The 13,961-nt window shown below is 45.4% G+C and overlaps 1 protein-coding gene across 1 annotated transcript in view; it reads right to left on the reverse strand.

Annotated features, from left to right (window-relative positions):
- Window positions 1-13,004, reverse strand: part of LOC131283053 (uncharacterized) — an 84,512-nt gene extending 71,508 nt beyond the window's left edge. The window contains exons 1-4 of the mRNA XM_058312612.1: window positions 12,806-13,004; window positions 9,551-9,685; window positions 6,263-6,345; window positions 6,007-6,182 (exon numbers count right to left, since the gene is read on the reverse strand). Of these exons, the coding sequence (XP_058168595.1) occupies window positions 6,007-6,182; window positions 6,263-6,345; window positions 9,551-9,685; window positions 12,806-12,942 (531 nt within the window). The 5' untranslated portion in view covers window positions 12,943-13,004. The remainder of the gene's footprint in view (window positions 1-6,006; window positions 6,183-6,262; window positions 6,346-9,550; window positions 9,686-12,805) is intronic.
- Window positions 13,005-13,961: the final 957 nt, after the last annotated feature.

The raw sequence follows: 13,961 nt of genomic DNA on the forward strand, positions 1-13,961 counted from the left end.
CCCGCCGACCCCGACCGGGGTCGAAGGGATTGAGTGAGCGATTTTTATCGTCCCCAATCGCATCGCCATGTTTGACAGCGAATTTATGCGAATGTCACTTATGTCACAATGACAGCGTCGGGCCGCTAGAGGGCATAAATGCAATTGAATATGTTCCTTTGAACGAGCCGACGGTGTGGCAGAAGGAAGGGCATTGGAAGGGCAAAGGAATTCCTGCATGAACAACACTTTTCTCTCCCTCTCTCTCTCTTTATCCGCCTTAATTGCCAATGGCCGTTTAGTTTAATAAAAATTATTTTCCCACGGCACAGAGAGCAATGGAAACATAGGTTCTTTTGCTTGGCGCCATATTTTCTGCAGTGCAAAAGATAAAATAATTTAATTCAAATTGATTGGTTAATTAACCGGTTCCAGCGAAGGAAAAAGCTGGAGGGTATTGGAAGTTGGCGAAAAAAAATGATTGTTCAAAAACCGATCCCATAACGTAATGAAGTAAGCTAAATCTCGAAATCATTTATAATCATTGCAGGCTGAAAAGTGCGCATTATTATTTTATCCCTTTCCCACCGGTTCCGGTTGAACAAGCAGCAGAGGCTTAACCAGGTTTTCCCTCTTTCATCGGCAAGCATCGGAATCGACAATATCGTTAAGTCGAGCAAACACAGATGCGGAAAAGGCTTTTTTTGTGCCATTCTTGCTTGTTATTAACTATCCTTATTACTTGTCCCAATCCGGCCAGGAATTCGCACGAGTCGTCGCTCTTGCTCAAAGGGATTTAACGGATTCGCTCTCGGGCGGGTCGGTTTCACCCACAAGGCTGGCCGGTCGGTGAGCGCATGTACGCTGCTGATAGTGAAAGTAGTTGGCCATGTTTTCGGGATTATTAATTGGAATTTAATCCTTTCGGTCGTTCCGTAGAGGCTTTGTGGCGTTGCGTTCTACCCCGTGTCTACCATTCGCAACGAGAATCGGTAGGGTTGACGGGAGGAGGAAAGAAAAACAGATACTGGACCGGCCACTAATCCGATGCCGCTGGCATGTTCCACATTCCACTGTCGACCAGGATGTTTCCACACCCGGTGTGCGAACCGTAACCCAGCGACGGTACCTAGGTGAAGCTATAAGTCCACTATCCTATGTCCCATATTCCGTCGCGTGCGTTCATTCTTTCCACCCGGAACCAGGTGGAGAAGTGAAAACATATAAACATCCGTCCCGGCCACAAACCGTTGGCAATTTCCCGTACGCTCACAATCATTCTTCATTAATTTCACTTTGTTTAGCACAGGATCGAGCGACACTATATTGGCCAGCTGGCAATGGAGGTAAGGCAACCTCACGGAAAATGGGGACATGGATTGAGTGCGGGTATTGCAATATGAACACCACAAACATGATTACCTCCCAAACGCAAAACGGTCGGTGCGATGGAACGCACGCGTACACATCATGGCTTCCGTGTGCAGTTGCTGGCAAGGATTGCCGGCTCGGCAATGGAAACAATTATGAAAGTTAAATGAAATATTGTTACACTGGCTCGTCGCTGTTCCGTGCCCTCCCTTGCGAGCGTCCCCGGGAACGGCAAGCAACAAACCGGATTATCAGTGGCACGGAAAACAAGCGAGCGTATTTGCAATTAAGTGGCGTCGAGCGACTGTGAGAGAGAGAGTGAGAAAGCGGAAGGAAGTAGAAAGCTCAGAGCAGCGGAAAAGCATCTGCATTTGGTTTGGCAGCGAGTACATTCGGAACCTTTATATCAGTTTGTTGTAGACCGATTCCCACTGAAATCTGTAATGGTGAGTGCTAATTTCAATGGTTTCCTGTTCTCAAATTGAACTAAATTAATTTATAATTTTATAACAGTTTCCATATGTCTTCGTAACCAAGTGAAATAATTAACCATCGATAAAACAACAATTTCTGTGAGTTAAGATATCGGAAAATAATATAATGAATTTAAAAGAAGTTATAAGAAACAAGAAACATACGAAGCTATAAATCTTCAGTTATTAACTTTATAAAATAACAACCAATGTCAAAGAAGTGGTACAAATATTTTGAATCACTGAAAAACAATGTTACAATTTTAATTCAACTCTAAGTTACGAGAAGTTATAAAAGTTAAGTCATAAAAGACGTAAAAAAAATCTTCAGTTTAATATGATGTCATTTAACAAGCATAAACCCCGTCTTGTCGGTTTATTTATTTATGTAAAACTCTCGTTAAAAATGCTGTATTCTAAAATAGCGCGAAAAACTCTGTAAGTATCGCCAGCAGCAAATAGCATAAGAAGATAAATGTTTGCACATAGAAGCGCATGTTGCGAACAGAAACTCAACACCGGCTGGATTCGAATGGAAACGGTACCGATGGCGAAAAAAGAAACAGGTGAAAACTCGTGCCGTGCATCCTGAATCCTGGAGCCAGGAGCATAAAATCCTGCACCATTGCATCGAGTTTCGAAAATTCTCTAACGCACGTGCCATTACCGTAATGAACTAGCATTGGCGCAAAGGAGATTGTGCAGCACATTTACCATCCGGCCCGGTGTTTAGTCGGGTATAATTGAATATATTTCGTGACTGGTGCGACTTGCGATGGAGGGGTTGGGAGGTAGTAGAAACAACTAGCTTTGCATATAATTTTCTGCAATAGGTAAGGATAATTAACGAAACGGAAATATTTAAATTTATTTAAATTGATAACCAGATTAAGTATGCACAAGCTCCGGTAGATTACTCTCCTCTAATCTGGCAGACACTTTTCTCCAAATATTGGCACAAGTCGGGGGAATCCTGTTTCGTAGTAAATATTTTACGACTTTCCATTCTTTTACTTCGCAGTTGCGGTGATGGGGCAGAGAAAATGCCACAATTAAACATTTTAGAATCGCACCGGGAGGAAGCTGAAAGGACTAATAAAATATTTTACGATAATTTATATGCACCAAACAGACATTTTACATTTTCAGGAACGCTACTTTCTCCTGCCGCGCGTCATATCTAAACGCCTTCGAGCGTTCGAGGTTCGGCCGCCGTTAAATAAGGCATTAGGTTCGAACGGGGGTTAAGGCAAACATTTAAAAAGACAAAAGCAAACAAACGCAAGGATCCCGCAAAGATCCGTCTCGCAGATGGACCACAACCACACACCGGATTGGCCATTTCGAAACCTCTTCGCTCATGGTCGAACGTGCGGTGATATTTTCCATACCAATGACGTCCATAATTCGGCCCGATAGCATCGAGCCCCCGGATTTAATGGTCGCATAAATCAGAAGGGTTATGAAATTAAACGATTTCTTTTGCTTTCGCCTCGCTGGTCGGCACGGGGGGGGGGGGGGGGGGGGGCGGTAACACTAAACAGAACCATCAAGTTGCATCGCACGGTCGTAATGGGGTTTTGTTTTTTTCTTCTTTTTTGTAACAAGAGTGTTACGGGAACGTTTTGTGTTTACAGATTTTTGTTAGCCAACGACGAAGGTGGATTCTCTTCCCAAAAAGAATACCAAAGAAAACAACATCATTTTTATACTCTCCGCTTCATGGCCAGTGAAAGCCACTTAAGGATGCAATATAAAACTAACAAAGCTCCCCGTAGGGTGGTTAGGATTTCTTTTGTTTCGTAAAAATCGCATAGCTTCGAGCGAAAATGAACGCTGATGGTTCATCACTTACACCAGATGCGGCGTTCTGCATAATTTTTGTGCTTTTTCAGCATCCGGAAAATGTTGCCGGACGCAACACAGGGCACTAATTGCTGGCGTTAGGTTGCCTTCGCAGAAGTGAAAAGAACTCCCAACATTATCACAAGCAAATCCCGATGGGCTGTACTCGCCAACGGTTGATGAAAAGTTTGACAAGGGTTTTAACTTAAAGTTCTACCCAGGTCCGAGACACGTGCGCCCACAAACCTCTCCCGCCGACCATCGCATGCAATTTGCCTCCGGTGAAAAATGATGAATGGTATTTTAACGCCACCACACTGCTATCGTACGAGTAGTTCTACTTTATCTTTCCTTCTCTGTTATTCTATTTTTTCTGTCGGTAAATTTTTAGCTTCCATCATCGGTACAAATGTTCCACATCAGCTGACTTGGGAGCATCTCACGAAAGCACCAACGAGTGCGCAACGTAGCAGGCCGATGGAGGCGCCTGGTGTCTCGCTCGTGCTCTTCGGGGCCCGGGGTTTGCGCTAACACGATCATTAATAATTTTCACCCGAGCGGAAGCGCTCAGGCCGGCACACTCCCCCAACGTTCTTTACTGCGTCGCCGTTCGCTAAATTATGCATGATTATTGTTATTATGGGCAAATTGTTGTGGCACTTTTGGTGCTCGGCTGTGTTGCGTAATCGTTCCGGACATGTGTGATGTGGTGAAACGGAACGGCAGCTGCCTGGGTTGAAATTACAACCTGAGCAACACACGGTGGTGGTGCGAAAATGTTTCGTCTATCTATTTCCCGTGGTTCACCCATTTTCCAACCGCCATGGTTTGCCGATGGCACGTGCACCGTTCTGTGAACGAGATGAGATATTACTTCTTACATTTAAACCCTCCCAAGCCCTGGGTTTGGGAAGAAGATTATGTGCACACCATTTCGGTCAGTTTCAGACTACTTTGACATGCTTGTGCAAGCACCGGATCCTTTTAACGTTGGCTGAAGCGAATGGTTGAAATGTCAACATCTTCTTCAATTTCAACCCCCGCCACAGCTCCGCTACGAACCGTCGAGTCGGGGGGGGGGGGGGGGGGGGGGGCAAATTGCTAGCAGCCATTTTCCAAGCCGAGTAGGCAGGAAAAGCTCCACTATCGTTTCAGCGGCCCACCATTAACTCGAACCACGTGCACGTGACGTGCGGGTGTGATTGTTGCGCCCGAAAAGAAGAAGAAGAAAACCGACCGAACAGCATCACCCGAAGCCGATCAAGCACGGCGTGCGGACTTCCCGATTCCCGGGAACAATGGCCAAAACCGATACCGCCCATTACGATTTATCAGCGTCCGTCCGGTCTTTACCGTTCTATGCCTTCTTTTTTGCCGATATTTCTTTTTTATTTTGTGCCAGCTCTTTTTCCTTCATGCGACGACGAGTCGTTTGATTTTCAAGTGAAAAAGGCACCGGCTGACGGGGGACGGAACGGAAAAATCGAATCCACGTCAATCCCGCTCAACCGATCCCAGTGAAGCGTGACGGTTTCAGGACCTTTCGGTCCTTAGGCAATGGAGCAAAAGGCATCGAGCATTCGCCCGGAATCAGCAGCAGGAAGGAGGCACCGAGAGGATGTCAACGGAAACGACTCCATAGTTGGACGGAAAATGGCATCGTAGCAATCTGGGAGAATATGTTTACGAACATGCGTGTCTGTGTGGGTGTGTGCGAGTGTGAATATCGGGCAATCTTGCATTGCTAGCCATCGTTCGCCACAGCCACAGGGTGAGCGAATGATCTGGCAGAAAAATCCGGTCCATTTGCCCGCTTTACTTCCCACCAATAAATACCGATAAATGCGCCCCACTAACGGAAAAAGGGGACCGGATTCCTGCAGCAGAGCGGAACGGAAAACCCGTTCTCACACACACACAACCTTTCTCATCATCACCACCGCACAAGAAAAGTCTCGTTTCTCCGGCCTGGTCCGTGCAACAGGGTTAAAAATGAGGCGACTATTTTCGCTCGAAAAGAAATCGATATCCTCCATTTGAAGCCGTCGTCGGAAAATGCAACCTTCACCGATTCCATCTCCGCCATCCCGAAGGAAGAGGAAGACGGCCAACAAAACAGTCTGAAGAACGGTCCCATCGCAGCTGGGCCACTTTAGTTCCAGGTCAGTTTAAGTGAAAGGGGAAAAAAATACGATGGACTCCAGGGACGCAAGTATGCGATGGGCTTTTCTTTTGCACATTTTTACAAAGGAAGATGAAGCAACGAAGGACAAGGAAAGATCAAACAACAACATGGCGTGTGTACTGGGGATTCGAGGATGGGAGGGCGAATCCTTACCTGTCTGTGGGCGTAGACGACACTGCCCAGCAGTTTCCACGTGCCACCGCGCCGATCCATGCGCACCATGCGCAGGATTTGGAAAAAGCGGAGCCCTCGAAGCGCACTGGTGGCAAACACCTGCCCGGATGTTCCCATTACGAGCACCACGATGGAGGCGGCTATCGTTACTATATCTGTGAGCGTGGAAAGAAAAGTTGCAGTTTTAGAAAGTCGAACATCACCTCTTGGTTTTTCCTTTTCTTCCCGGTCGTACCTATGATACAAAAAGGCCTTTTTAAAAACTTCAACCTCCCCACAGCTCCTTGATATCGCGAACGGCATCCTGATGACCAAAGCCTGCAAAAAAAAACAAGAGAAAATAGATATCAAATAGTGACAAAAGTGGAAGATAAAAGAACCCTCTATTCCGCAATTGAGTTGTGCAGCATTTAGCGCTTCGTCCAAAATGCCGCAACAAAATAATGCCGGCTAATTTAACCCCGCAGGCAATTCATTTAAAATTTAGCGTTTGTCAACACCCCCCCACGCCGTGTTTATGTGTGTTTGTCTAACACCCAAAAAATCAAATGCCACTTGCTCATTGACACGATAGCATGCAGCAAACGGTAGACAGGCAAAAGAGTAATGGGTGTAATTACACACGCCGCTAATTGGTACGACCAACCGGGTTTGTGTTCCACTTTCCCTGCCAGGAGGGCTCTAGTAGCAGTGGCGCTGGGATGGAACTTTCCCGTTTGCGATGTTAATTACTGGCAATCCATTGGTGCGCGCCGGGACCTGTTTTGGGCAAACGGGGAAATCAAATAATGTATGCGTTATCAAGCGCTAGTGATCGCGTGTTGTAATTTAGTGGCCAATGAATCGTGTGCGGAAAATTTGCCCACCTAAGGCACGCAATAATGTTTTGCTTCAAGCGTAACATTGTTGCTGTGAGAAACTCGATTTAATTTCGGGAACAATAACTCGAGTTTTTCCACCCTATTTTAGAATGCTGCTTCGTTTTCAGGGTTTACTTCGGTGGTTGATCAACCGGAACAACATTATCTCCAATATTGTTAGGGTTAGGAAAACGCTGCCTTGACTAACAGCTTCCAGATAATAAAATTCTAAGAAAGTTGAAAACAGTCCTACAGATTTAATTTGAATATATTTAAAGTTCCTTGATGTTGATAGTTTTAGCTGTTGCAACGTATCTATTTTTCTGAATGTTAGTGTTTGCAAAAATTATACATTATTTCCGGAAAAAACAACTTAACTCCAGCGAAACAGGGTTCCAATTTCTAAATGATCCTTTAAAGCAGGTTAAAACGTTGTTTACCAAAATTAAAAATCGTAGAAGTACAATAGTATGTAATAATTTGTCTAATACTTATTAATAGATTTAAACTACCTGAGGATCTTTAGTATCGTTTAAATTGCAATTTAAAAACATTGCTATTTAATTAAGTAAATTTAATCAAAGTCTACAAAGACATGTCTAAGCTCTGGAATACCCTTAAGGACTCTTAAAGCCTTAGGTTTCAAATTTGAAGATGATTATTATATACATCCGGTACTAAATACTACAGCAACACATTTTCTAGGCACTTCCAATACTTAGTCACAAGGAAATAGGACGCGAAAAACTGGCGCATGGACGATGTTGTGTAACATACTCGGGCAAATGCTTCCCGCTTCGGTTCTGCTGTTGTGGGAATGTGGAACTACTTGTCAATCGCGTCGGAACTGGCGTGGATGGCCTCGCGAAAACTCACCGGCCCGTGGCGGCCCGAAATTGAGCGAAACCAAACACGCCACACACGCTCCGAAGGGTAATTGAACGAATCAATCATCAATCAATCAAACCGGCCTGTCGGGAAAAGGGCACTCCGCCGACTGGAATTCCATCAAACCATCAACCTGCTCATGTTTGCCCCGGGGCGAGCCATACACACAAACGCACCGAGTGCGGTCAGAGTTTCCAGCAGCATGCGATATCATGCGAATCGGCGACAACTGAGGAGATGACGAGGAGATAAAGAATGTCTACCACGACCATTCGGGGTGGGGATTTCTCAGATCGAACAAACCAGTCACGACTTGCGACGCTCTCGATGACCTACACCCGGCTCAGAAGTAGCATTCCAACGGCATTTCCTTCGTCCTAAATATAAATCAAGCTACCGTGCCTTGCGTGTTGACCGTCTGACCTGCCTCCCCGGGGCGAGAGGTCACCGATGTTTGCGACCGAGTTCCGGGGCGCGAGGTGCGAATTGGTAGTGGTAAACCCTGGGCGAGGTGCGGTAAACGAAATCGATTAAGATATATAACCTCAATTCACACGTCTAGGTCTTCGCTTCTAGGTGTTAATTTTGAATGCTAAAGCTGACACAAATATTTCCTCTATCGCTTTCCCTCAGCGCGCCGTTGTTCCCAGCCTCGGCGGATGGCGTGAGAAAATTCAATGAACGTGACGACGGGCTGAAGCTTAGTGCATCGCTTCGACAACGGTGCAACCCGATGGCGATGCATCCGGCTGGCACGAAACTCAGCCACGGCATGATTTAATGGACTTCCTGATGGATTACGGAACGGTTGATTGATAGAATGCGATCAGCGGAAATGCACCGTGACAGGAACACAATATGGTGGTGAGAGAATATCCTCCCAAGCTAGCTCAGCCAGCAATAACTAACATCGGTAAGTAAGTCAAAACATGACTTTAAATTAGTTTCCGATCCTTCCGGGTCGGCTTAACATTGCCGACCTATGACGGATATCATTCATCACGCAAATAAATTCAAGCTTGCGTGAAGTGTTGAAACTGTCGAATGTTTAATCCTGTGTCCCGTGTGTTGACTCGTGTCGGCAAACAGCTATGCCGAGATCGTGCTACCCGAATGTCAACGTCACGCATAATTATGATGCGCTCCAGGCCTTTGGCAAATAAAAGTGTATGTTTACCTTTTGCCTCGCGGCTGCTTAGCATTGCGCTCGTACGCCGAACGCACGAGCTCCGTACGAATAAATAGAAGGAAAAACACAATCCTCTCAAACATACATGGCCCCTCCCTCACGGCGGGACAGCAATTTCCACAGATAAAGGGGTCGGAAAAACTTCTTCGTCCGATACATCCACATTCGCATAACCGTCGCATAACGGCAATGCGTATAATTTCCGGTGCACGTCTCGTATGATCAATGGTGCGGACAAATGAACGGACGACATGGCATCAGCGGTTTCCGTCCGTGGTCGTGGACGGAGCAAAAAAAATTCGTTCCGGGACTCCACTGAATACCTGTGACGGACACGGGCCGGGGGTTTACGTGAAAATTGATGCCACAGTGGCACGAAGCGGACGATCCCGAGCTCCCACGCTGGGGACGAACTAATAAACTGTCCTATGCCAGTCCGGAGAAATAAGTTGCCGGTTTCGTGACCGGTCGTTATGTTTTTCGACGAAGCGACGGACAAGAGCGCTTCCATTCGTCATAATTTGTCCGCTCGGGAGCTTGACCGAAGGAGAAAGGGGGGAAAAAAAGCCCAGCACCGGTAACGTACCTTAGGAAGAACTCGATGGAGAACCATATAACTACTATAATCTCCATGACGAATAGGATGGAGATTGCGACTTCCTCGTATTCCTGAATAGTTGAGAAGACACTTAAGGCCAAACATGTGAACACCATTAAAAATCTGAAAGTAAAGGGGAAAGAGAAAACATCGAGAGGATTAGAAACGAGCATCAAACGGATACCTAAAAAACACTTTAAATATTAAGAGAAACACGGACGACGTACTGTAAAACATCTAAATTTAATTGTACGGGGAATTAACACACCCTCCTCGGGGGTTTTCCTCCCCATACCATCGGTTGACGAGCGTCTAATGGATTGCCTTAACTATGATTGAATTCTCCTACGTCACCCGCAACCGAACCATTCAACCGGAAGCAGCACATTCCGCCGGCCAGCCAGGACAGCTCACCGACAGATCATTACTTCCATCAAATGGCTCAACGCGTCGCTCGTAAAGTGTCCCGCGAGTGAGCCGAGGTGCCAATCAGCAAATTCTCACCGAGCTGGATGTGTCCACAGCACATCCACCACATCGGCAAACACGACGGCCAGGCCCCGGAAAGCGGCCCCGTGAAGGGTCCTTCAGGAGGACGTGTCAATTTGTCGGCGTCGATCGATTTCTCCCACCAAACGGCCACCGGGAGATTTCACGCCCGGACGAACCCAAACCCAGGCGGATGAGCGCTGTGTTCATGTGTTCCTGTGACAAACATCCGGCAAAGCCGTGGTGAGGAAAAGTAATCAAATATATATTTGCCACGGCGTGTGGCGTGTTTCGAGACTTTGCATCTTTCGGTTTTGCCGGTAGGAAATATGTCATAATTATATCACCCAAATGTGTGCTTTGTGGCATGGTATTTTAAAGCCAAGGTCGAGAGTAGACAGCGTTCTTTCAGCCGTAATGTCTAACAGCAAATAACAGACATGAGAAAGGTTATGAAAATAGAGTCGTTTTAAACGATGAATGGTTCTGATATATGAAGAAACATTTAATTTATTAAAATCTTTTATTTGCCCTAATGCAAACTTTCGAAAATATCTCATAGAAAAAACTTTTGAGCAGTTGAAAACAAGGAACTAATATTTTCAGTAAAAGATATATAACCCTTCCAGATGATATTGTCAGCAATACAGCACACCGAAAAAGTAAATTTCATTTTAATTTCAAAGATAAAGATAAAGAGAAAAAGTCTTTGTGGTTGGGAATATCACTTCAACACATCTGATAAGAGTATTTCATTTATTTTACTCCAAAAGTAAGAAAAAATCCCAACCCAGTATTTTCAAGTAATACCAAATAAGTTATAAAACACACTTCGAAGGACTAAAGGCATAGCAATCAATGTTTAAACCCTTGAAAGCCCTAACAAACCTCTAGTACATTAAAAGTTTCTCAAAAATCGATAAGACACACTCAGACACACTATAAAAGAGATGAACTCGCCCTCCCGCGGATAAGCCTTCCTCCCGTGTTCCCGTTTCTTCCGTGCATACTTTCCCCCCTCGCCACCCAAGCCAGCCATTTCATTCGATGTCGTCGCTGTGTCGGAAGTAGTCTGTCGGTACTTTAACGGCCAGTACCGGGGCGGGGTGGGATGAGGAGGAAATATTGCCAGGCCGACAATTTGTGCCAGCATGGGGCGGGGATACAATTTTGTCACTCGGTTTGGGTTTTATGACTTATGAAAGAAGAAACTTTTGGATCCGTGCCAGCAACCACTTGTTAGTGGCGATAAAGGGAGAATCCGCCCTTTTCCACTTTTTTTTTTCTTCTTTTGTGTGTGTGATTAACAACTGAATCATACCAGGGTTTTGGGTCGTAAACGGTAATAAAAACTCGTACAGATGTTTTTCGCGTATCTCTTTGGTAATAACTTTTCGAGCCGGCCGAGCCCATTTAGCGATAAAAATGAGAGCCAGCCAACAGTCCTCAGGGGTTGCAGAAGAAGAAATTATTTTATCATTTCCCAGTTCTTTCTTTAATCTCTTTCTCTGCAGGTTCTACATTAATTTGATTTGTTTTTTATTTCTAATGATCATATAATCCCGATTACATTTGTGCAAAATATGAACTGGCTAAGGACTGTTGAAAAGGCATAGAGTGAAAAGAATATCGATTGCAAACATCAAAAGATTTATTAACTGAACCTGGAATGAAAGAACATGACATGATGTTTTGAATGACTTTTGTAAACGCAAAGTTGAAGGGCTTTTGATCTAATAATGAATCAAACATCCACCCTTGAATTCATACGCTTTTAAATATAAAAGGACATATCTTGATGGTCACGTTCCCAGACGGCTCGTTAACCATTTTCCGACTCGTTGGATGTCGATCAGCCTCTTGCACCCGGTCCACCGAAATGGCCGCACGCTAACAACATGATTCAAGTGCCCCGATGGGCCTAGTTTGCTATTTAATAACGCGGAAAAAGGTCCAGCATGTGGCATAGCAGATCAATCCAGCCGGCACAGCCAAATTGACTCATTGCCGGCTCGCTGGAATGTGCGCGAAAACTGCTGGCGCTAATAATGAGCAAAGCACTCAAGCACCGGAAGACTAGATCCCGCTCCTTTCCGCTGCCACTGCAACCCCCGGGCAAAAAAGGACCATTGCAACGATTGGACACTCGTCCGCCGTGCGCTCAACGTTATGAAAATTTAATTAGGACTTTATGGTGCGCGCTTCCCGACGCGCTTTCCCGTAATTGATTTACTACGCGGCGCACGTCGCCGCAGGTGGCGTCGGCTAAGTTTCGGGGACAACTTTTCTATTTTCCCATGAACGGCAGGCGCTCCGCTCTTGTTTTTTTATCTTACCCTTCGCGCTACTATCCGGAGGGTACGGCCGATACCGGGAACAATGTAAACGGAAAGTGGATGTCGACAAATGATTTCTTACAAACTTCTTGCCTTTAATTGCTGTTCTGTCCATTTTATGCGTTGCTTCGCTTGGAGATGGCCTCGAGGTGCATTTTGATGTCGGTTCGCTGAGAAGTTGTCAACAGCGAACGCGTCTTTTAATTACTGGACCTTAGCTTGAAGTTACTAAAGAAATGGATCGCGATCTCAACGCCGGGATAAAGTTGTGCAAAATCAATTGCTCTAAGTTCATACAGTTTCAACAAATAAATAAGCAACCAGTATCTAACGCTGTAAAATTTAAATACCAGTTTTTTAGTAACAAAATAAATACGCAAGATCAAATAGTTCCCCCCGGTATCATCATTATACTTACACACAGACATGGTAGAAAATCGCTTTGAAGCCTCGAGGTCGCTCGAGAAAATTGTAGACCCTGCTCTGCAGCCGCCTATAACGGGCATCACGTCGTGAGCCGCGATTATAGTTGAGCGGCTTCCCCAACAGTGACATTCGTGGTCGTGCAAGCCGGTCGGCCCTATTTTTGTCGGATAGTTTGCACGCGCTGCGAAAGAGAATGAGAATGAAAAAAAAATGATTAGTTCTAAACATTGTATGAATAAATTCGGGAGATTCAAAGATTTTTTTTTCAACATGTTTTAATGAAACAGAATTGATGCAAAAAATAACTGTAGGGAATTTTAATTGCTAGGGATTATTTATCGCAACAATGAAAGCAGAGAGAGAGAGAAAGCGATGAAGAAAAACTTCGTGGTTAACGTAGAGAACACAATCCTAGCCTTCTCTGATCCATCCCGCGAAACTTTGCGATACTTATGACACTAATGAAAAAGGTACGCCATGTTGTTGAAAATCCCCCAAAGTATACCCACGTCGTTCATAAAACAATTAGAAAATAATACCCATCATAACCCAAAACTAACGAAGGCACCGCCGTAGCAGACTATCATCAACTCGCACAAAGTGTGAAATGTTTTCACTCCGCTGGCGTCCAGCAAATTCCGCAGAAGCCCCGAAACGGCCGTAATTTTGTTTTTGCAAAAAGGACTCCGCCAAGGACTCGACTGCGAGAAGTGCCGAGATCCGTTTCATCAACTTGTCGGGTGGAAAACTTTTCCACCATCATCCCGAACGTCGACGCGCTTCGAGAGGAATGCATCCAACCGGCAAACGGGGATTTTTGACTCCACACACACACACACACAAGCGTTGTTTCTTGTCCCAGCAAAATGCCCCGTTAGATCCTTTTGCAGGTGTCACTCTGTTTTGTCAAGCGAGCGGATCAACTTGAGGACGCAAAGAAAAGCACAACTCAGCTGGAAAGCACTCGAAGTGATCCAGCACATCCAGCGAGGCCCAGAATGCCTTCGGACTAATTATGCAAATATGGCATTATGTCACCTCCTCGGGCCAGGAACCTGCGTGTGTGTTTGTGTGTGTGTTTGTGTGGTTTCGTTTATGTGTGCGCACGAATGGTAAGGACGAGCGCGCACTGGAAGTCATAAAACCGG

Source organism: Anopheles ziemanni, chromosome 2 (assembly GCF_943734765.1).
Source record: "Anopheles ziemanni chromosome 2, idAnoZiCoDA_A2_x.2, whole genome shotgun sequence".
Classification (NCBI taxonomy): Eukaryota; Metazoa; Arthropoda; class Insecta; order Diptera; family Culicidae; genus Anopheles; species Anopheles ziemanni.